The 25481-nt window shown below is 36.3% G+C and overlaps 1 protein-coding gene across 4 annotated transcripts in view; it reads right to left on the bottom strand.

Annotated features, from left to right (window-relative positions):
• Positions 1-1375: 1375 nt before the first annotated feature.
• The window catches only part of NCAPG2 (non-SMC condensin II complex subunit G2), a 57314-nt gene continuing 33208 nt past the window's right edge, over positions 1376-25481 (bottom strand). For all 4 annotated transcript variants that reach the window (XM_072854698.1, XM_072854702.1, XM_072854700.1 and 1 more), the window contains 15 exons: positions 24525-24747; positions 23164-23285; positions 22508-22681; positions 20649-20719; positions 20228-20381; positions 19879-20052; positions 19274-19390; positions 19021-19164; positions 16290-16389; positions 15442-15626; positions 14528-14671; positions 12567-12670; positions 9369-9466; positions 8860-8962; positions 1376-3881 (listed from right to left, as the gene is read on the bottom strand). In XM_072854698.1, coding sequence (XP_072710799.1) covers positions 3830-3881; positions 8860-8962; positions 9369-9466; positions 12567-12670; positions 14528-14671; positions 15442-15626; positions 16290-16389; positions 19021-19164; positions 19274-19390; positions 19879-20052; positions 20228-20381; positions 20649-20719; positions 22508-22681; positions 23164-23285; positions 24525-24747 — 1965 coding nt within the window. In that variant the 3' untranslated portion in view covers positions 1376-3829. The remainder of the gene's footprint in view (positions 3882-8859; positions 8963-9368; positions 9467-12566; positions 12671-14527; positions 14672-15441; positions 15627-16289; positions 16390-19020; positions 19165-19273; positions 19391-19878; positions 20053-20227; positions 20382-20648; positions 20720-22507; positions 22682-23163; positions 23286-24524; positions 24748-25481) is intronic.

Below are 25481 nucleotides of genomic sequence, written 5' to 3'. Positions count from 1 at the left end.
AAAACGATTTCAACACTCTTGAGAACCACTTGTGTACCAGCCACCAGGAGGACAAAGGTTTCTCTTTACATTTTCTTACCCGCCCTAGCAATAGCACCTCTGAGTTCTTCAGAAGAAATCTGCATATTTCTGATGTTGGTACTACCTTTATTTCTTTCAGGCTCAGGGATATTACATTTGTAACAAGTGTTCCATGAAAAGTGAAAACTGACAAAGCAATATTATACACTGAGGAAAAACAAGGCAGTAAATTTGGACTCTCTTCTAATCTAATAATATGAGCAAATACTGAAAAACTGAGAAGCAGAAAAAAGAAACTGTGATTTACATATTCATTAAGTAATTTGTATAATCAAAAGATTTAAAAAGGTCATTACTGGAACACCTGCCTGTTAACAGATGTAGAAGAATGAAGGCCAAAGAACGCAGTTTTTATAAAGATGTTGATAGATAAACCCTTGGCAGATCTACAGCTACCTGCTGTGGCAGCATTAGTCTTTTTGGCTCAGGCTCCTGGTGTGGATAAGGTAAATCTTCTGGAAGTCATGGATCCATACACATGCTGACTTTCCTCTTGTAAAGCCTGACAGTTGTTTATTAAGAATTTGATTGCTTTTAAATATCAACATTCCAGCTAAATAAGCTTTTATCCAGTAGGGAAGTTTTATGCACTAAGGTCAAGTATGAATTTGATGTAAAGCAGGGTGAAGGTAGTTCATTGCACTGGACAGAGCAGATATTAGAAAAAAACCTTACAATCTCTTGCCACAGAAAGAAAACCAGCAGAGTAGATGCCTGTTTAGATAGATGGGGGTACAACACTGTGCACAAATCTTAATCAAGAGTGAGGAGGCTGTCTCAATTGGGTTAAATTTGTTAATTTCCGTTTCAGTGCCACTCAGGAACATTGGAGACCTCAATAAGCCGTTTGCACAGGCACACAGCGAGAATCACTTCACTTAATGGTAGGTACCTAAGTGTTAGATATCCACGTCTAAGCTAGTCACCGTATGCTACTTTTAGTCCGTGGCTGAATCATTTTCTGGGGATTCCTGTTAGAGCTCCTTCTAAAACAGACAAAACCACAGCATTATGAGCTGTGCTGGTTTTAGCTGGGGTAGAGTTAATTTTCTTCACAGTAGCTAGTATGGGGCTCTGTTTGGCTTTGTGCTGGAAACAGTGTTGATAATACAGGGATGTTTTAGTTACTGCTGAGCAGTGCTTACACAGTCAAGGCCTTTTCTGCTTCCCACCCCACCCCACCCCACCAGCGAGGAGGCTGGGGCTGCACAAGAAGCTGGGAGGGGACACGGCTGGGACAGCTGACCCCAACTGACCAAAGGGACATTCCATACCATATGGCGTCATGCTCAGCATGTAAAGCTGGGGGAAGGTTGGCGGGGCGGCCACTGCTCGGGGACTGGCTGGGCATTGGTCGGTTGGTGGTGAGCAATCGTTTTCATTTGCATCAGTTGTCTTTCTTGGGGTTTATTTTCCTTTCTGTTTTTTTTTTTTGCTTTTCCTTACAATTTTTAAAAGTTATTATTATTTCTTTTTAATTATTAAATTGTTTTTACTTCAACCCATGAGTTTCTTTCTCACTTTTACCCTTATAATCCTTCCCCCATCCCACTGCGGGTGGGGGGAGTCAGTGAGCAGCTGTGTGGTGCTTAGCTGCTGGCTGGGGTTAAACCCCGCCCTGAGCTTAGCCATCGCACATACAGCTCGCTCAGTGAAGGCAAAATAACATTCTGCAATCAGCATTCTAGTACTAGTCTTAGGAGAGCATCTGGTCGCATTAAGAAAATTAAATAAGTGGCTTACATGTCTGCATTATCTACATCATTAGTATTAATTTATAAAAATAGCTAAATATAGAAGAATTTAACTTATGTATTAATCATGTATATGTTTAATGGCTAGGGCATTTCCCCTCCAGTACCCTTGTCACTGAACCACATGAATGTTCAAGTTGGGAGGAAGCTCAGGAGATAATCTGGTCCAATCCCCGGCTCAAGCAGGGCTAGCTTCAAAATTCTGACACGATGGTCAGGGCCTTGTCAGTCAAGTTCTGCACATCTCCAAGGATGGATGTTCCACAGCCTTTCTGAGCAACCTGCTCCTGTTCCATTTCCAGTTTCAATTCACTCTCATAATGAAAAGTTTTTTTCTTATGTCCAACAAGAATTTCTCTTGCTGCAAGTTGTTTCTGTTGCCTCATATTCTCTTCATGCAAACCTCTGAGAAAAGCCTTTTCCTAATCCTCATCCAGGTAGGTGAAGACAGCAATAAGACCACCCTTCTGCACTTACCTATGCTCGTGTACAGGATTAGTCCATGTCATGGTTTAACCCCAGCCGGCATCTAAGCCCCACCCAGCCGCTCGCTCACTCCCCCCAGCGGGAAGGGGGAGAGAATCGGAAGAGTAAAAGTGAGAAAACTCATGGGTTGAGATAAAGACAATTTAATAGGTCAAGCAAAGCTACATGTGCAAGCAGAGCAAAACAAGGAATTCATTCACTGTTTCCCATGGGCAGGCAGGTGTTCAGCCATCTCCAGGAAAGCAGGGCTCCATCACGCCTAACGGTTACTTGGGGAAGACAAACGCCATCACTCCGAACATCCCCTTCCCCTTCCTTCTTCTTCCCCCAGCTTTACATGCTGAGCATGACGCCATATGGTATGGAATGTCCCTTTGGTCAGTTGGGGTCAGCTGTCCCAGCCGTGTCCCCTCCCAGCTTCTTGTGCACCCCTAGCCTCCTCGCTGGTGGGGTGGGGTGGGGTGGGGTGAGGAGCAGAAAAGGCCTTGACTGTGTAAGCACTGCTCAGCAGTAACTAAAACATCCCTGTGTTATCAACACTGTTTCCAGCACAAAGCCAAACAGAGCCCCATACTAGCTACTGTGAAGAAAATTAACTCTATCCCAGCCAAAACCAGCACTGTCCATTCCAGGTAAAGAGGATGTGTCTTTGTTGAACATCATGAGATTTGTCGATCCTTAAGTCCGGCTTGTCAGGATCCCATTGAAAGGGACAACGCTACCCCTCAGTGTGTCAACCATTGCTCCCAAGTTGGTGTCACCTGCCAACAGACTGAAGTTGCATTTCATGCTGTCCTCCAAGCTGTTAATAAAAATGTTAAATAGTATTGGCAACAGTATCTGCCCTGAGGAATGCCACCAGTAACCAGCTTTTGATCTGACTTTGTAGCATCATTATTCTTCAAGTCTGATGGTCCAGCCAGTTTGCCACCCACCTTCTAAGTCCACCCATCCAGTCCACCTCTCTCCAATTTGGCTATAAGGATACTATATAAGCCTGTGCAAGTGTCTTTGCTAAGGACAGGAAAGATGACATTCTCTGCTCTCTCTTCTTCCGCAAAAGGGAGGGAAATCAAGTTGGTTAGGCAGAGTTTGCCCCTGGTGAATTCATGATGGCTATTCTCAATCACCGTTTTGTCCTTCACGTGTCTCGAAATGAAATGCATTTCCATAACCTCTACGAATATGCTCTATAGTCTTCCCAGGGACTGCGGTTATGTGCTACCTCAATCACAAAGTATATAAGATACAATTATTATTTGTTTTATAAAAACAAAGATACACCCCCTCCAAATACGACATTGTTATACAGAATAACCTCTTTACAGCTGTTTGAAAAATCTTTACTATTACATGATTTCTATACACACTTTTATACATTTTGCCTGCTTTAAATGTACAGAATAACAGAAAACAAACTTTAACTATTAATAAGTTTACAAGATAATCTCTTTACAAAACAATACATCTTCCTTCCTTTAATTTTCATGACAAAAGCTTCTGCGTGGTCAAGGATTCAAAAATTCATCCAAAATGTTCAGAGATGATTCATACAGGATTCTGAAATGGCATAAAACAATGGGTGACAGGATTAGATATGCTCAGTGCTAAATCAATCCTCGACTGTTTGATTCTGAGAGTATAGCTGCCGCATGATTTCTTTGACCAGTTCTTCCATATTAGTTTAAGTATTAAATATGCCTTTACAAATTACTTTTGAAAGAGCTGGGGTTTTTTTTTCAACTTTTCCATTTTTCTGCTGATCATCTCTAGCTATAGTGTAATCTACAGCAAGCCAGTTTAAATTACTATGTCAATTCAAGCACATTTTCTAATATCTCATCATCTATTTAAAGAACACACTCGTTTTCTTCACAGCATTTTTCAAACACAAATACTCAAATCCTTTACTGACAATTCATACTAAGGCCACTCTTCAGTCTTTCACTTTCTTCCTTTCTCCCTCATTCTTCCGTCTTCATTTTTTTTCTCCTCACCTGTGGCAACTTTTTTCCAAGCCTGAGCTTTCTATCTTATCCTTATTAGCAGCTGCCTCCTTCAGCTGCATATACATCCATCTTAGTCCCTTTCTGACTCTTTTGCCTCACATGACTCCCTAAGCAATCTCAAAGGTCAGCTCTGAAATTTCCATTTGGCAGGCCCTTTTTCTTTTCTTGCATTCCCTGACATAGTCACTCACCTAGCCTTCGTAGTTGCATTCTCACGCAACTTCTAACACTGCTCTAAATTATCCTCAAAAGACAAAAATGGGCACTTTGGTCTTCTGTCAAAACATTATTTCACTGTTAACTGCTATAAACTTTATCCTTCCCGTTACTTTTGTAAAAGATTCGGTCACCTGTATTTCATCAAGCATTTTTTTCTCCATATTCTTATTGCAGTCCTAGACCGATGCCCCAAATAAGCAAGGTTAGTCAGTCACTAATCATGAGGAGTTAGGGCATTCACCAGGAGACAAGAAGACCTGAAATCCAAGTGGCTGCTCTGCATTTTCATATCAGTGTACTGGATGTTAGGGCTCCCTGAATTCAGGCCACCATGGGCGTCACTTGCTCCTCTTTATAGTGCTATATCCTTTAAGCCATGATGGAACTCAACTGTCAAAATAAGCTAGTATTATAATGTACTACAAAATTAGTAAAATTAATTAAGTACTGTCATTTTAGACATGATGCTACTTGTATAAATTATGTTTTGTTAGAATTTAAGGCTAGTAAAACAATAGATCTGTAACGTTGGACCACGCACCAGCAGCACATTGGACAACAAGCCATCATTCAGAATAACTGTACACGTCCCCAGACAGACAAATTTAAGTCAGTTTTACCAGGTACTTTTCTAGTGAACTTTTAGATAGGTGGCAGACAAATCATACACAAAGTTATATTACAAAACAATTCAAGAATCATTATTTACAGATGCAATGAGAGTGCAATAAAGAGTTTGGGAAGCTAGCTAAATGATAATACCAAATAAATATCTTTCAGCACAGCCATTAGCTAAATTTAAATTCTAATACCGATACATCAAAATGCTAATTAAATACAAAATATTAAGTCAAAGGTATTATTCTATAGCACATTTGTTTTCGTAGAGCATGGAATGTTTTTCTCTAGCCTCCAAATCACTGCATTGACAGCTTTATTCACATTTTTTTTGCTAGGCATAAATATTTGCATTTTATAAACTAACCTAATGTGTGTGCCATTACTCTTGAGGAAATTCTCTCAATATACAATATGTTGTCCAGAATTTTTAAGTGCATTGAACAGCATTTTTAAAATAATAGACCCACAGGGCCATCTTAAACTGCTAACTCAGCTGAAAAGGGAAGACTAAATTACAATGAAAAGTTTTGCTTCTGAATTAGTGCAACGATTCCTTGTTTAAGAGCAGTACTTTAATTACTACGCCAGAAAGCATTTTTACTTTTTTCTTTCTTTGCTAATATGTAATAGATTACTTCTAAGTCTAAATTTAAGACACTGGCACAGAATGCCAAGTCTCTTGGGAAATTAAAGAATGTCACTATCTCCTGGTATACCTGGGTATTAAATAAAATAATCCCTCAAGGAGTTATTATGAGATAATGCATTCAGAAACAAAAAGTAATAATACTATTAAGTATGAGTTAAAAAACCAGTAATATCTTTTAGCACACATCAGTGCAGCACTGCGTGTTATAAGATTGTGCTCAACGGCACGATCAAAGATCTAGCTTGGAGCATACCATAAGTAAAATTTTGGGGTTTGGTAAGCAGAGTAGGCTGATAAAATAGTTTACAAACAACAGGGCGCATTTCAGACTGTATATAATCACATTTTAGTTATACAGTAGCACCCTAGTACCAGAGCACTACAAATAGCATGTCAGAAGACACTAGAGGCCCACAGCCTGCTCCAACATTATGTCTATCTAAGAAAGAGCAAACACACTTTAAATTAGTCAAGCAAAACCTAATCATTGAAGAACTTCCTCCTAACCTTTTTTTGGCATGAATTCTTTTACACTTCTGGAGAGAAAAAATCCCCAACACACCTGTACAAATACGAATCCTCCCAAATTCTGCAAAGCTGTGTGATAGCTTCTGAATTTTCTTATCATATTGCAATTCTGATTCTTGTTAAGAATACTTCCCATCATCATGTTCATATTCCTAATCTTTTAGTTTTATCTGCAACTATCTCTTGGTTTTGTATTATACAAAAGTAGCCATTCATATATCACGAAATTAAAACACTGTGTAGCATCTTATGCTCTTCATCTGCCCCGACTTCTAGGTTGATTTGTCCCTGTTCACTGGGCAGAGATTATCATACGATTCATAAAGCAATTATCTGTGTTCTTACTGAATTTTATAGTCAGTAGTGCACTCAAGTGGCAGCAATTATTCATTTTAATGTGCCTATTTATTTAATCATGTTAAGATTTGCTTTAATTTCTCAGCCTTTTCTACTGTCTTGATTAAAAGTGCATCCTGAATCATGATGCTCTGCTGCTCACCTTTCTTTTCCAGATTATTATTATTTTTAAAAATATTCTAGTAGAACACTTGGCAACCCTATGTTAAATGATTTCATGGGAAAAAAGAAATGTTTTTTGTTTACTTTTGTTTGATTTTGTTTCCAAGCTAAGTTCCAACCAAAAGAAATTTGTTCACAGCCGAGCAACTAACTAAAACAATCTACCCAGGAAGCAGAGTCACTCTGAGTTTTAGAAGTCCAATTATGTAGTGATTTTTTTTTTTTTTTTAATTTTTTTTAAATTTAAAAAATTTTCTTTTTAAAATATTTTTTGGTTCTTTATCAATTTTATGTTACATGAGCACAGTGTCCTTTGTGGAAACCACTCAAAATCTTGACAGCAAAATATCTGTTTTCTACTTACTTATGCCAGACAGGAAATGGAAGTGAAGGGTGCACTGGTTTTGATTTTTTTTCCCTGCTCTTTTTTTTTATATAAATCTCATTTTTGATGGTATATAACTGAAGTGGCTTGTATATATAATAAAACTTTGTGGTCTAGTTCTTAAGATTATATCTCTCTTTAAAGAGAGTTACATAATACCTTTTTGGCTCTGATACAATAGAAGATTTAAATGAATGAATGAATATTTTGTTAGTAACAACACAGCTGCTCTATTGTATTGTCCTGAATATCAAGCTTTTTTTTTTTACTGGAAAAATCAAATTTACCTTCTGCACTTCTGAACCAATTCCAGATGGATATTTACTGTACAGACCTCTCAAAGTTCTACCACTGCCAGAACACTTAGTGTAGCTGTTGAGCTTCTTGATAAAACTCAAGTGCAAGCTCTAAGGATTTGAAGTATCATAATAGGAAAAGGATATAGCCCATGTGGTCTCCTTGATAAACTATCTTATTTTTCATACAGTAGTGTCTCATAACTTCAGTATTGGCTTTAAATCAGTGACACCAGTTCAGGCATAGCACAGCTGCCAAAGGTCTATGTCTAGTCATTACAGCGCCAGAGAACAGCATGCCTCAGGCTAGTGATCCGCCAGAAGAGTGTGCTGTGGAAGTATACTTAGGACTGAAGGGCCCCGCAAGAAACTGTTGAGTAAAATGAAGTGGGGTTTTTTTGTTTTGTTTTGTTTTTTCATTTCAAGTCTGTCTACTCTACATCCCTTGTTTGACTGAATAGTAAGGATCATCAATTTGAAGAATTAAAGATTGCAGGGGCCTCTGCATGTTCAGGCCACTGTGGTGCATTAATAACTTTCTCAGTATTTTTTGATGAATGTCCATAACTATAGTCTGTTTTCTCCATATTCTATGTTTGTGCTTTTTAATGTCTACTTTGCATGTTTTCTAATTCCATGGGCAGTTCAATAACTAGGCACAAATCAAATGTTAACAAATTTTTAGGCTTAAGCAAGTTTGAGACACTTAAGGCTAAAGCATTCATCATGATTGTCGATCTTAGGCAGGTCTGAAATAAATGATTGCAAATACAATGTAGCCAATCACTTTCAAGAAACTTATCCCAAAAAATCTAAAAGTCAACAAGATAGAACACCGAAATCCCAAAAAAGAGCAAAATAAAATCACCTGTGGAAAGGTCTTAAAGTCATTGTTATATTCAGTTAAATTTTTACCATCTGCATAGGTATGGATACATATGCCTAATACCAAAATGTGGGAGAAAAATCTTCTAGTAATAAGAACAGTAAATAGACTACTTGCTTTGTTCTACACCTGCTGCTAACAGAACTGAATTTCAGAACTGAACCCTGCAATATACAGCATCATGTCACAACACATTCAAATTAAATGCAAAAACCCAAACTAAATATGTGAAGATTGCAATCACAGCATATGTATGGGCAGGAAATTTAAATACCTGGGCTCAATACCTCACAATTTTTTACCCACTATTTTAAACCTTGCAATCATTCAGAATGCTCTAACTGTAGTACGTAAGTACAAAACACAGCCAATTATTGCAGAGAGGGTATAGGAGAGGTTAGTGTTCATTTCCCACAGCACATTTACCTTTCAGTGCTGCTAGATTTTTCTGTGGCAGCATCCTTGAATGTTTTCAGCTTCCTTTGAATGGCAGATGCAATATCCTTTAGAAGTGAAGTTTTGTGCTTACCTATTTGAAATAAGATTATGTTGAAAAGTTGGACAAAAATAATGATTTATCAAAAAAACCCCTGCATATTTTCATCAAACATTTTTTTAATATAAAAGATTGTTTAATGAAAGATTAGATATTAAATTAGATTTTCACCATCCTGGATTAATTACTGTGTATTTCAGCAAACCAGAATATAGAGACTGACCCTATGAGTTAGCAGACAGTTGTATTTTTAAAATCACTAGACAAAGATTGAAAGTCCAAAGCTTAACAACATAATTTACAAGTGATATAACCTTAAATCCTGTAGAAAAATGGTAACTTAACAGGATGAGGAGAAGTGCCTGTTGAAGAACTCAGCTTTCAAAATGTATCACATAAAAAAAAAAAGAAAAAAATGGACAAAAATGGTTTGACCGACCTTTAATTATAATCACAATGCAGACAGCAGCTGTTAGACTAAAAATCCCTTCAATTTCTTCAGAGAGAATGCATTCCATTAATTCATTTAAAAATGACCTGAGGAAAAAATAAAGCAAAAATATGTTATAAATCATGTTTCTTTCAAAATAGAACTGAACACAACAAGTTTGTGATTATGCTACCCTGCCACCATAGCTTCAAAGATACCATGCAGGACAAAGCAGTGGTTATTGGGTAACTGAAGACTACATGCTGCTTCTGGAACTGAGAATATCTGCGCTAGCAGAATGGTAAATTGCTTGGGAAGAAAATAAAAAAGTTTGTATGCAGAATAAGTAGCTGTTAAGAGAAATTAAGAGCTCATGGACTATTTTGGGGAAGTCAATCCATGAAAAAACTAGTGGTTCTACTGGAATCTAACCCACATAATTTGTATTAAAATTTCTAACTTCAATTTCTACTGAAGTTTAAAAAAATACGTTGTATGACTCCAATGGTTTGTTAGTAACTACTCATGCCCTTACAACTATTACTACATGTAGCCTGATTATAAACTGGAGTTTAATTAACACTTTGCTCTAAAATGCATATCATCAAAAGTAGGGGTTTCCAATTACAAAACAGTGAAGAACGTTTATAGCAAAATATAGCCCCGAAACACTTCCAAACTACATTTTAGATATTGAAAGTATGGACAGACTAACAGAATCAAAACAACTGTTTATTGTAAAGTCTGAGATAAATACTAACTCTATATGTATCTTAAGAGCCTCGCTTTTAGCAAGAGATGACAGTATTACCAGCAAACTTTAGAAATGTTTTGGGACATATATTAAGTTAAGAAAAATGAAACAAGGGAGTCAAGGAAGAGTTCTAGCAACCAAACTAAACTGCAGAATGGAATAAGGCAATACTACAGAATGAAACCACTAATTAGTCATTATAGTGTTAAGAGTAAAAATAACATTTAACTCAGAAGCAATTCTCAAAAACAGAGAAAAATAAAAGAACAAGAGGGATAAAGCAGGAGATGGACAAGATCTGTAATCCTCATACTCCTCAGAGCACAAAACTAAATGCTCTGTGAAGAACTAAAGGGGAAACTGAGAGTAGTAGATGTTACAATAACTTTCCTTAAAATATTTCAAAATACCGATGGTAACATTATTATCTGTTACCAAAACTGAACATCATAAATACCCAGTTTTGACTTTAATTGTTCTTCAGGCTTTTATTGTGCTAAGATATCAAAATGAAGTACGCCATTAAGAAAGGAACCAACCTCCACTAGTGATTCAGTAAATAAGCTTTGTGGAAGCTCAAATATTGCTTCAAAGAGCTGAGAAAGATGAAACCTCTTTATGTTCTGAAATAAGTATTATGAAGCCACTCATGCATTGCATTAGTTTTATTATATCATTGTGGACTAATCTGACCAAGTATCAATTACATTTCATATTGCTCTTACATTGCTAACTGACAGTACTCCAATCAGAGTTTTCACTTTGTTGTTATCACTGTTTAGGTCAGTAAGCACACTCTTTAGTTCCATGAAGGAACACTGTAATTTTATTAACCTATAATAAGACTCACTGCAGACTCAATGCAGGTGCCTTTCCCTACCTCCCTCTCAACAAGAGAGCCTGCAGGCAAAGACAAAATAGAACAGAACAATAAGCTATTTACAAACACATATAAGTAAAAGAGATAAGTAATTGGTTCCTACAGATATACAGGAACTATCCTACAGATAGTTCCCTACCAAAGGCAAGGATACTCATACAATTTGTCAGATATTGCCAATTCACTCAGTATTATCACTGGTATGGGGACTGAAATTCAGTGCTAGAGATTGACTAATTAGTAACTGAAAACGTAATAGACACTGCAGAACCTGGTGCAAGATGATTGCATGTGTTCACAGAACAGAAGATCGCATCAGATTCTGTAATGTCAAAGACTTTTGCATTGGCGTGGAAAGATGATAATTTCTGAGATATTGAATGATTTACTGCTGGACTCTGATTATGGCCTATCAATACAGATGAATAAAAGAAAACAGCCTTAAAAGTAGTCTCTGTCCTGAGGCACCAGTGGAATCAGATGTAAATTATCTCCTGACTTAGATCTTCTTGGCACCAAAAAGATAAATACTAGAAGACAGATACATGTTTATCAAAGTACTCATCTGGTCCAAACTAGCAGTTTTCTCTGTCAAAAAGTTTCAGAGGAATTCTTTGAATTTCTGCATCTCCTTTCAAAAGAGGCATCTAAAATAATTGTGTTTCACTAAAAGAGAGCACCTTGATGGACAGCTGCTGTCTCACAGAAGAACAAGCTCTGGATTAGGAAACCTATTGCTGGACTCTCTGGAGTCCTTTGTTTTGCAAGTTCAACTAGAACTAGAGAAGGATTAAGAAGGAAAAAAAAATCTCATGACAGCAGAGACAGGGCTATTCAATGCCTGTCAGATGAGGACATTAAGAATAGGAGTTAGTTGTGATAAGTCATGGGGAATGATAGGACTTCTAAGGAACACACATTAGATCACCCTTGATCACTCAAAATAACTCTGGTGTGTATAGTCACGTGACTAAAAATTGAGTATGAACAAACTAAGCAAAGGAAGATAATGAAATTCACTTGTGACAATTTTAGAAGATAGTCAGGGTACCCACTAAATATAGCAAATAAAAAAACCCCAGTTTAATTAAAAAAAACCCACCAACCAATGATATAACCCTACTTTTGGGGGCTTTTAGGACTCAGATACTTTAAAACTATTTTGAATTTTGTGATTTTAATACAGCTATAGTACATTTGTCACCTCATTGCAGGTGTTCAATTAAAGGATCAATGCTATTTCTGGTAAATATTTTACCTCATCTAAATACCTCTGTATTGAGGGGACTAATGTTTATAAGTATCTTATGTGTGATTAAAGAACTCATTTAGACGAACAGTCTTGTAAATAAGAAGCGCTCTTAGAAGCAGTAAAAAAATGGAACCAACCCCCCCAATCAATACCTACGAGCAATATATCAAGGGAAAGGGATTATGAAGTAGCACAGGTAAATTTAGTAAGCACCTAGTTTCTCAAAATTTATTTGAATTTAGAAATTAAAACTTTATTGACAACATATAAGCTGTTCTACATTAGCAACAACCTTGGACAAATTAATGTAGAAACATTTACCTGACAACATTAACTGACTTCACAATTATGGCCATTAAACTGCTTGAAAGAGGAGGAAGGTCTGAAATAGTCTTCGGTATAGTTAAGTCTTTTTCACTGGAAGCCTAAAAAAGAAAAATATCAACGACTGTTGTAGATCAAGCAACATATGTATGCAGAAAACATCGAAGCAAATCTGTATTTCGGTAATTACACTAACCAAGACCTATCCTTAAATAATTAGAAGAAACATTCACGTGTGTTCTTTGAGTAGCCTTAATCCAATTGTGTTGTGTCCAAATAAACAAAACAAATTTAAATTAGAAAGGCTAAAACAAATAAACAGTAGTTGTACCAAGACAAATATTCTCCACAGTTTTTCTGAACAGAAGTTTCTTTTAACTACATTGTTGGTCACTGTTTATAAAGGCACAGCCCACTAAACACAAATGAGTATCCTTTGTGTCTCCAAGTTTAAGTGTGCATACATAATTTCTGAAAATAACTTCAGTGACAGTGATTTCCTGATTCCCTGTGTCAGCTCTTTTTGGTATCAAGTTCTGAATAGCATGGCAAGTATTTAGTTAGAACTGAATTTTGATTTACTAGTACAACAACCGGGGGGCAGGGAAAACTCCAGCTCAGATGACTTACTGCAATGAACATTCATAATCTATGAGTTTGAATCTGCAGTATCATTCAAGACCATAAACTTTTACTCTGCAGCATGTGTAAAGAGCATGCTGTCATCCCACAACCCCTCAGCTGATACGTTAATATTTGCAGGTGAATCTGTGGTATTGTTTCAGTTCCTTCTGTAACACAGAATCTTAGAAGCAGCTCTGTTGTACTCAGTACTTTCTGGCAACCGTTCACTGCTCTGACATATCTAGCAACCACAGTAAGAGTACAGCCTCTGCTAAAGAACCTCTGCTCTTCCTTGTTAGTTCTCAAAGCTTCCAATCTTACTAGCCGTATTTGCTCCTAACACTACCTGCATTAGGAACACACATTGTGAATGTTACCCTTCTCCTTCAAGGACAGTAATGGTTCCTTGGACTTTTAGCACATACAATAACCTCTGTCTATATATTCTTCTCAGTATTAGAGCTTCTTTCTTTACTTTCCAAAGAAACTGAGATCAGATATTTGGAAATCCTCTAAACAAAAACCAGAGGAACCAAAAAAAAGAGGTAGTATGAAACAGATATGTATTGAAGCAGAGAATGCATGAGTGATCAGTGCCAAGCAAGACATCAGCCTGCTTTGGAAGAGGGTTACAGAACCTGATGGGACAGTTCCTTTCAGAGATCAGTGGTTCACTTCTTAAGTTCCCTAACGCTGGGTGAGACAAAGTGAGGTAGGTTTAGAACAACCTCCCTTCCTCCTCCTTTCCCTGAGCTTTTATTGCTGAGCACAGCATCGTAGGGTATGGAATCTGCCTTTGGTCAGTTTGGGTCAACTGTCTCGGCTGTGTCCCCTCTCAAACTCTTGCCTACCCGCAGTTTGCTTACTTTTTTTTAGGGCAGGGGGTGAAAGGAAGAGAGAAAGCCTTGACACTCTGCAAGCACTGTTCAGCCACAGCCAAAACTACCTGCTGTGCCCTCAACACTGTTTTAGCCACAAATGCAAACCACAGCACCACAGGGACCACCAGACCAGTACAAATACACAGAGAGACATCTCAAAAACCATATCGTTAATCTCCAACACCGCCTAATTTCTAAATTCTTCTGTCAGAGGCAGATAGTGAACTAGGTATCAGGACAACTCTGTTCTTACACGGCTGTATTCGTAAGTCTGAGAGATGCACTGTAATAGGAAATTTTGGCAAATAAAATTTCCTGTTTGTTCCATGCCAAGACACACAAAATCTTGATCTGCAGTACAAAGATCACACTTTCTGAACATAGCTCTATTGTTCTAATGTAAAGCTTAAAAAGCAGTAAGTGTAAAAACCAAAAAGTCAGCATTAACTTTACCTTCTGTAGCACATAATTTATCTCTGCTACTATTGCAGCCAGGAGAGTAGAGAGTACACCTTGGTGAACTGCTGGGCAAGATGAATGCCAGCACTGGACTGTACGTATGAATTCTCCAAGAGGCATTTGAATAGAGTGAATCAACTAAAACCAAAGAAAAACAGATCAGTTTTTTTCAGATTGCTTGAGTATAATTGAAATATTTCAGCAAGCTTCTCTGTGAAGAAGTGCAGATCACACCTTGAAAGCTATTGAGGTATTCTAGTCACCTGGCATCAGAGGGAGAATCAGCAACATGTTTGGGGAGTCTACTTGTAAATTTGAGAGAAACAAACAAAACAATGGTTGTAACAAAAAAGAACTGAATGTTTTTCAGAAGTCCTGAAAAGCAGACCATCAAATTTTCCAGAGTGATCCACCCATCTCACTATTATCTAGGCTCTGCTATAAAATACAAGAAGCTAACTTTTCTGTGAAGATAGGAGGTTTTGAAGAACTTTAGGACATCATACATATTTTGAAGCTGATATAATTCAGGTTGAAAGAAATAAATTAAATAATGACAATTTCTCCTCCCTCCCAAGATCATAATATATATAATCAAATTATTTGCTCTGGATTGAGAAAGTTCATTTAATTGCAGATAAGATTAATAACCTATAAGTACTAGGGTAGTTCAGGATCATTGGTAACAGAATGCATTGCTCTCCAGTTTACTAGTTTTTCTGTCATGATGAGACCAATAATGGATAAAAAAACCCCATTGGTAATGAGGAAACTTAGAAAATTTAACTGAAAATTTAATCAGAAGTCAACCTGAATAACAACCTCAAAGTGTCTAAGTATAATACATTTGTGTAAAAAGTATGGATTCATCTACACATTAGGTAGCAATTTCAAGTGTAATACGATACCTGAATCCCTTCTTCCTGTTGTTTCTTGAGCCTACATGCCACACATTCTAAAGCTTTCTGGAAGACGCTCTGTACAGCATGGAAAAGATTTGCCACTTCATCTGTCTCAGTATTCTGAGTTAAAGAAGCTTCAATAATTTCTTTTAGAGCATACAGCAACACTGGAGCACAAAAGCCACCTCTCTCTAGAAAAAGAGATAAATACCACGATATAAAAATTGTAATGAGATATTCTTCATGTACAAGCTTAGAATGAAACTCAGTTATATAACATAAATAGCTATAGTTTACAAGTGTAGACAATATATTTACTTTCTGAGCATCCTTAGCTGAAATTTTCATACAGTTCAATCAATATTTTAAGTATAAATCCAGTGTTCCTTCCAGTCCTTGAAGTATAGGGATTAAAATTGTAGATTTCTTCAGGAATTGAGCTCTAATTCTGTCTATACTGTAGACATAACTTTCCAAATGTGAGCCAAATTTAAATAGTGCTACAATGTTGCCTCCTAGGGCATATATCTCTCTATCTATAATCACTTTATACATATATAAAACCCCTGCAATTATATAATAATAACTGGAATCTAAGAGCAAGGAAGAAACATTAGTTATCAACAGTGACATGGGTCTGGGTTGGATCTCTGCTTGTTTTCAGTTTTCTGAAAAGCTGCTGTGACTTTTGACCATATTATTGGTACTAGCTAGCATAAGGAGTACTAGCTACCATAAGGAGTAAACACCATTTTTTGCGAAACAGACTCCAAAATGCTAAAAGCAAGTTTGGCTAATATAAGAAAAGTCAGCTATGTATATATGGAGATGTTGATGTTAGTAAAATATTGTACCTGTTTGTATAACTGAAAGAGCCGTATCTAAAAGGCGTGCTTGAAATGTGAGGTTTCCAAGGCCAACCATTATGACATCTTTACATACTGTCAGGTATGCCTAGAAAAGAGATGCAAAGGTCTATGAGAAACAAAATTTATGTAAAATAACCGTTCAGTAAAACCTAAAAATAATAAAAGCATGAAATCTTAGCCAAGTTGCCTTGAAAGCTGGTGCATCTACTTGGAGTTATTCAGTTTGCAACCTTTGAAAATCAGGGGTTCCAAACAGTTCTCCAAATGTTTCCATTGCCCTTTCCTCCAGTAAACAGTTTCTCAAAAGGCAGTAAATCCTCCATCTTTTTTACTCAAGCTCAGATCAGAGGCATTGATACCTAAGACTTACCAAGGCAGAATATGACATCTCTACCTATCTTCAATAGCAAAATTAAAAACAGCATACAAAAAGAGCTTTTCCCTAGAGCCACATGTTACATACTAAACAGATTATAATACTAATGTATAGACAGAGTACAGTAGAGAATTTTAACCAGTCTATGTATACATGAGCTGGGTTGTTCAAGGACACTGACTGTGACTAAAGTTAGTACAAATCTTTCCCTTGACCAAAATCTGAAAGGACCCATAGCTCAGTGCTAAAATTCACCTTGGATTAAATGATATGTCAGGGGAATGTGACAGAAGACAATTCAAAACTAGCTAACCCCTCCTCCTCCCCCCCCATATAATAAAATGCTTTCTGTGAAGGGCAAATGAAGGTAAGGGGTAAGGGACACTGTCAGTGATGACACTGGAGTTTGTGTCAGAGGGCCTACCAGCCCCACTCAACAAATCAGTGGCCTAAAGAGAACGGCCCCCCAGTGAATCCCTGCCCATAACAGCAAGTGCAAAATTGAGTAATGGACCAAGCAGAGAAGGAAGGGTGAAATGGGAAAGAATGAGATATGTCATGAGCAAAGTGATAGAGAAATGTCAGTGGAAAAAGAAGAGACATCCCAGTCCCTTCTCATATACAACAGTATTAAAGAAGCAACCCTAATTATTCTATATTATATGGATATTTTGAGACAAACTAGGTCTGCTTTTAATGGCAGCATTGTTACCAAATATACACTCCAAACAATTAAAAAGCACAATCAATACCTCATGCCAATAAAAACCCAGTAAACTAGGTGAGAAGCAAATAGGAGCTGCTTAACAAGCATGTGGCTTATTACAGGAGATGCAAGAGGCCTGGATTCTCTTCTTGACTTCCAGACAAGTCACATCAGTCTTTACACCTCAGTTTCTTCTCTGGAAATAATGATGCAAATAAACTTTAAGATCTACTAGTAAAGATCGTTGTGTTTCATTATTGGCTAGTCAAGTAATATGTCAGATGGGTTGACAGGTGACAACTGCCCATCTTCTTGCTTATCAATAAAGTTTCATTTTAATTTTGTATTCAAACCGAGGAAATTGATCATAAACATTCTGGTAATGCTGGTAAAGATTCCGTATTTTGTGTCTTGTCTTTCTATAAGCTTGAGTTCTGTGTCTCAAACTTTTGAAAAATAGCCACAAGAGTTATGACGTGCATACCAAATTTTTCATTCAGAGAGGAGATAATAGCATATAAAACACACAAGAAACCTGTACCATGAACAACTACAACACTTGTTTGAGTTTCCTATCTCTTTATATCTTTCAAAAAGCCATTTGGATGCAGCAGCAGGATTTAGTACAGGACTGACCTCCTCATTATTAAATTCCTAGATAACTTACACCCTACCTCTCTGCTGACTTCCAAAGATATGTTCTATGGGACTTAGCACTAGAATGAAGCATACTGAATTCCTCAGGGTATAATTTTACCTATTTCTTTTGGGAAAGCACGAAGGAAAGAAAGAAAGGAAGGAAGCCAGCAAGCAAGCAAACATGAGTAGATCTAAATCCTCTCTCATAATTACACCACCTTCCTGGTCCTCTAAGTTATCCTCTGTTGTGCTATTCAACACAATGTATGCAGCTGCAGTGATTCTATGTCATTTCCAGGACCTTCTACGCTACAGAAGAACAGGCTATTAAGTGCTAGCATACCAGGTAACTATACCCTTGTTTTCAGCAACTAATTTTCTTCTCCTTTTCAGAACTGAGATTCAGTGACAATCTTAACTTTACGTTAATGCACTTTTCATAAAACAGCATAAACATTATCTTTATTTAATATGGGGGATGAGAGACTGACGACAAGAATTACTTGTTAGAAATCTAAAATTTGGTACACCCAGGTTACATCACCTGCTGCGCTAGAAATTTCTTGAGTGGGCATTTTCACGAGTGTGAAACATAAAACATGTTCCATCTTCACTTCAACAGATATGATGAGAATATATATTATGCACTGGTAGGTGAAAAAAGTCTAGATAAGAACAAGGTATTGATGACTCCAACTACTTGATTTAATTGCTAGGGTATGCGCGATTATATTTATATATTTTTATATTTATACAATATAAATGTTATAACTACACTCAAAGCAATTAAAAAAAAAAAAAGTGTGTGATTTTAAGCAATCAAAGGAATAGCAAAAGCACAAAACTGTAACCTCAAAACAATCAGGACTGTATTTCATTAGCTCATTAACTTGCTGGGCTCCAAAAAGTCCAGTGCACTATGTTTGTCAGTATACAATTGCTACATATATGGCTTTTCAGATTGGTAGCAGTTTGATTTATAAGAGACCTCTAACCTGGATAATTAATTCAGAAACATTACTGTATTTTGAAATGCCATCTTCTTGATCACTTGGTAGTATAAAAGGTACAACTTGACTTTCTATCCAAGCACCTGTCTCCTCCAGAAGTGAGAGGTAATCTTTTCCTTCTTCAGAAAACTGGAAAAAAAAATTAGAAGAAGATTACCAATTGTCTTTCCCATTCTTTTGGAATTTCCTTACACTGTCAGCTGTAACTCCAGCTTATACTGAAAAGGTATAACCATACCTTGTTCTGAAGATGAATACTCAACCTGCAAAAGAGGCTGAAGGCTCTTAGGCCAGTTGCTTGATTGCATCTACTAGAACCTCCATTATTCGCTTTCAGAATCGAGCCAAGAACCTCCTGAAATATCAAGGTTTACATTTATATTTTCCAGAAAATCCTTTCAAATGTTTCTTTTCTCAACAGCTTTAAACAAAAGATTTAAAAACCAAACAAACAAACAAACAAACCCCACCCAAAAAAACAACAGGCATACTTTCCATTACTTTCATTTTGCAATGCCATATCTGATTTTCAGACTATTCCTTACATGTACATTCCAAAAGTCAGGTCCCTTAAAAATGCTCAACACTAGATCACAAAAATTTGGAGACACCTAAAAATGACAAGCTGGTTAAAATCTGCCATTTATAAACAATTCTGAACTAATATACTTCTAGTTTAGAATATTTGTTTGAAGTACAAATCAAAAGGAAAACCTTTTCATAGAGGGGAAGAAGGGATCACGAATCTTATTTATGTATTCTTGCAGGCCTTTAATTTGATTCAGGTAATATATGATGTTAAGCACTCTTTTATAAGCACTGTTATGGTAAGGAGAATACTACCTTTGCAGCACTGAGAATTTTCAAAAGCTTCTTCAGTTTCTTTTTAGGAACAGAGAGTAGGCAACCACGATTAACAGGATGAGTCAATAAATATTCGATGTAATCAATTGCTAATTCTGGCTTCGATTCATGTGTTACATTGATACGTACTCGTCGTTCAGATGTATTAGTACTCTAAATAAGAAAGCACAAAACCAGTACAATACTGTTAGTATCTTACTTTACAACTAATTCCAAAGCAGAATAATATGGCATTAAAGAGGTTTCTTCTATTAAAAAAAGAAAAAAAGCACAATGCCTTTATGTAATCTAGCAATTCCTTAATTCTTTGACGTATGCATATGCACACCTTTCTTGGGGTTAGCGCGTCAGACAACCAATCACAGGCTAATTCCATAATATGTCCCACTTGACCCCAGCGACACATGCAGTCTATCAGGGTAGAATATTTGCTTTGGTCAGCTCCATTGTCAATATTTTTGAGTCTGGAGATCACACCACAGCTTAAAAGAAAACAAACAAAAAATAAGAGATGCATTAGCTTTACATCCAGTGCAGAAATAATTCAAAGAAAATCAACCAGTATAATACCAAAAAAGATTCACCAATGGCTCAAAGGCATATTTGCACCTCAAAGATTTTACTAACTTATCAAATTTGTTTAGTGGATTAATTTATCCAAATGGGCATTTAATATGTCAAGTTATGAAAAATTAACACAGTCAACAAGAGATTTCTTGTCATTCATCTTTTGGATTTAAAAATAGTACCTGAATGTAGGAATAGCAGCAGGGGGCATAAAGGATGCCAGAATAACCAATGGAGTCACGCAACGCTCATCCTAGGATAAAAAAAGTACGCTATATGATGTACATGTACAGATGGCACACAAAACTAAAGAGACTACTGAAAAAGTATTATTAAATTATCTCAAATTAAGGATTTCCCTTTTTTCACTAGAAATGGAACTGAAAGAAGCTCATAACAACATGTGGCTTGCAATCTGAAACTTCTGATTCCTATTCTCAGAGGTCAATTATCAATTATCATTCAGCTTTCTGACAAACTGTCAGAACAACTACCATGAATAATTATGGCTCTATTAGATTAATAACCATTGCAAAAGAAATAACAGCTCTAGCATACATTTTTTTCTAGTAGAGGCTAATATTTAATTGTACAATCATGACGCTATCTAACTCCTCTCAAGTAACTAGTGCCTTAAATGAATATTCATTCACATCAGAAATTTATAAAAAAGACTCCAAAGGAAAGGGTGCTTATATAACAATGGTAATGTAAAATGCACTACAAGTCGTTACAACACATCATAATAGAAGGTCTAGACCATGACACAGTCTCACTCGGATTATATAGAAACCAATCTATGTGAAAGACTTCAAAAATAGTGTATCTGTATGTCCAAGCTTCATGAATACAATCAAATGAAATTATTTACCTACTTAAGACATTTGAAGAGCTAAAACCTTTTCAAGATGATTTTTAAAAGAACATTTAAAAATATATTTGTAGCTTTTCAGGAAAGAGACACGCTGCTTCAATCTGTAGTCTTTTAGAAACTAAGCCTCTGATGACAGGTCTTTTTAGATCCAAGCTACTTAATCACTGTAAGAATATCAAAGTCAAAGAGGTTGCTTGCTAAAGCTGGATATCCTGTCTGCTCACCAGAACCTTTCAGGAGGGATGGTACATCCTCTACCAAAAAATATTTGGAATGTCTTTGACAACTTTTGTCTCTGACAAATGCTTTCAGGGTAGAGAGAGCATTTGGTATATGTGTGCTGCCGAATATTATGTAGCAGTTAATTGCTTTCCACTCCCTGATTATCTAAAGCAAATGTTCTTAAGTGTAACAGCCAGCATAATTCAGCATACTTCAGCATAAAAGCCATAAACAAAAAAAGACATCCAGTAGATAATCCTTCCAAATGCACTACAGGGTGCAGCAGATACTATTAGCCACTATCAAAAGACAGCATCCTGAAGAATAGCACTAGAACAATTAAGCAGATCAAGGAGACTGAAAATATGAAAACAACTGATTTTAATTAATTGCTTATATGAAACCCAAACAATAAATAAGTGCATCAAAAGGTCATTAAAGAGTAGAATCAAATTAGTGGAAACCAAACACAAGAAAGTGAAAAAGGAGCCTCAGCTGCTTCAGCTGTCTGTTCCAGCAGCTGGATCATAATAAGAAGTGGTGGTGGTGGAAAGGTTTTGGGGGGAGCGGGTAGAAAAACATGTGGACTCTCATCTACACTGAGTATTTATTCTGCAATGGCATATTTTCAGTTACCGATTTCCAAAAGTTCCAAAAACATTCAAAAGAATGGAATCCTATAAAAACATTACAAGGAGAGCAATGTGTTGCATAAGTATTTCTGTGTTGACTATTCATATAATGGTTCATCAGTCAGATATTGCAATTGGAGAATAGCTTCTACCCATTTGTGGAATTCCAAGAAACTTGCTCTTGTTTATGGTTTATAGCATATAAACAATAAAAAAGAATACTTAATGCCAGGAAAATAGATAAAAGACATAACACATGAAAGCATCTGAAGAAAATACTAAGCACTTACAGGAAAATCTAGGCTTTCTTTACCTTAAATACTTTAAAATATTCAGGAAGTACAGAAGCGAATTTTCTGATAGCATAATCTTTAGCATCTTCATTGTGATCTAGTGCTTTGTGAATACTTCTCCAGAGAATTACAGTAATCTCCAACAAACTTGCCATGCTGGACACATCATTTACTGACAACACATTATTCAACTCCTGAAATACAAACACTTAGATGATATTACCTATTATATTCTCAAATATAAATTTAGGTTAAAATAAGGTTTCAAAAAAACCTGAAAATCCTTCTATTAATTTCACAATGGCATTGTATTTGTTGTATAACATGAACTCCACAATTCATTCTTACTCTATATATATAACTTGAGTCATCTTGTGATGTTAATTTTTTGAATAATTTAATTGCAGAATCAAACCAATTTATAATTAGTACTGGAATTAGGGAGGTATTCATTTAAAATAAGCTTCATATTTCTTCTATCTTATTCTAGCTACTTCACCAAATTTCTGCTATTGCAGGGCATGAAAACACCATAATGGCAGTTCTCCCCTCCTAATTCCACAGATGCCGAAGTGCTTTCCTTTAGATTTCTGTCATATCATTAACTGCCTATGTCTCAAATTAAGCACCACAGAGAAAAAGTTACCAGAACTTATCATAAAGTGGACTTTCTTACACTTGTATTCTCCTTTTCACTTTCACCATCATCATCATCATCACCACTATCATGAAGACTCTCTTTCATTGCTTTCTGGATGCAGGCATTCAAGCAGCGCCGAATAGTAAGCATCAATTTAGCTACATTTAAATATGAGAAGAATAAATTAGCCATTTACTATTTGTTAAGAGTGTTGCTAGTAAATGCTTCTAAGTGTAATGCTGGAAAGCCAGTCTGAAAAGCAGGCAACAGAACCAGAAATAACTAGGAAAAAAAAGATAAAATTTCCTGGTAAAAGGAAAGGGAAAAAATGTGAAAATGTTTTATATCCTCAAGTATGAAGACAAAATGGCAACATTATCACCAGGTTCTATAATTTTGTTTAAAAAGCCTACTCAAAAAAACCCGAAAACAACCACCACTTTATCAGATCAGGATCAGAGGAAGCTCCCACCACTCCTACATTCATCTGGCATAGCTATTAATTTAATGACCTATGTTCAATAATACATCCCCTCCAATGTCAATTCCAATTATTTAGAAAAGATGTAGTAGCCTAACCATTGCACTCCTTAATGAGGAGCTCATCTCTAGATAAAAGTGAAAGGGTTATGTCCACTCTGGTGAAAGTATGACTAGCTGAAATACACTAGCACATGTTATTTCAAAACTACGTTAGCAAGGTAATCAGTCAAGGGGCAAGGCTTGAGCATTTTACCCAAGTCACTCCATGCTGACTACTTTGTTTGTATAGTATCAGAACTCCTCTGAAACAAAATTTTCCCGATTTTACTTGGTTCAATAGCACTTTTATAAAAAGCAGCTATACTCTGTGCAGTACATACCCTTTTCACTGAAAGTTTCTGAAGCTTTTAATAGGAAGGAGGGCTTTTTAGATTGTTCTCTGAGCAACTTGAAAATACTACTGATCCACAAATCCCAGATAATCAGATTATCAGACATAAATATTTTTCACCTTCTATAGAATCTTCCACATAAAGATCTCCAATCACTTGAGACACCAGGGTATTTTATTTCACTATTTCTGCATGATAAATAAATATCAACTTAGATAGTTTAAAGCTACATGTGAGGAGAAAGGGGAAAAGAGAGACCAAATAACAACACCGACTAGAGAGTATAGTACAGCACCTAAGAGTAGAAACAAAAAGCTTTGGTCTCTTCATTGTTGAAAAAGCTTATGACTGTTGTCACCAGGGTTCATTGCTGGTGTCAAGAATTTCAAAAACTACAAACTAGTACTATACTAAAAACAAAATATCTAGCAACAACCTACCACCATTAGAGAAAAAATTTTAAAAGCAATTACATGGTGTGATATTAGTATTTCCAAAGTCTCATAAGGTTTTGTACTTTACCTATATTGGTGGGGGCAGTATATTCATAAGCGTATTGATAGAACTTTCTAGCTGCTGCTGAATTCATCTGGATTAGAGTAACACAGCGCTCACACCACACATCCTCAGGTTGGTTAATGGGAAAGAAAGAGTTGAATAAGAGATTCACAATGCGTCGTGACACAGGCCGTGAATCAACTTCAAGACGAGCCAGAAGATGCTCCATGGGACAGATTTTCCAGAACTTTTTAAAACGAGAAAAAGATATTAAAGGAGTTTAAAAAATAAACAGGAAAAAACAATCACCCTTATTAAGTGTTGTCCACGTCAAAAGTCTCAATAAATATAAATAGCATTTACCAGAAAAGCATGAGCATTTTTAATTTTTACCAAATTACCAGTGTTTACTTGAGGTCATATATTGCTGCAACAATGCTACTTTACTGTTCTGACGCACCTCTAAATCTCCCAGTATCTCTGATAGACCACTAAAATTCTGGTTCAAGCAATTCCAGCTCAAGATACCTGCAGTGCTAATGCAATTCCATAGGTATAGGGAAGAATTGTTTACTCTACAAGGATATCACCACAAAATATAATTATTTGTCATTATGTGCCAGGTTTCATATTCTCATCATAGGACAAAGTAGGACCAAACTACCTACAAATATGGCACACGCCCTAAAAACGTGTATAGAACAAGACCCTTTCCAAAACCATCCCAAACCATAAGTGCATCCCATCGTTAACAGAGCTCTAGCTTATTTGTAACACAGTAATCAAACACTATGAAATTCAGAAAGAATAAACAGCAGTAATACTACTCACGTTTGTAATTTTTGTGAGAAGATCTTGAATTATGCTGTGCACTTTCAGATAAAAAAAAAACCACAAAACAACACCCCCCCCCAAAATAGGTTTTTTTGGCATTGAAGAATATTATTTTATTCTTGAGCAGAAATATTTGCAGCAAATTTC

This window comes from Ciconia boyciana, chromosome 2, assembly GCF_034638445.1.
Source record: "Ciconia boyciana chromosome 2, ASM3463844v1, whole genome shotgun sequence".
NCBI classification, from domain to species: Eukaryota; Metazoa; Chordata; class Aves; order Ciconiiformes; family Ciconiidae; genus Ciconia; species Ciconia boyciana.
The sequence above is the reverse complement of the archived record's forward strand: the minus strand, read 5'-3'. Positions and strand labels throughout refer to the sequence as shown.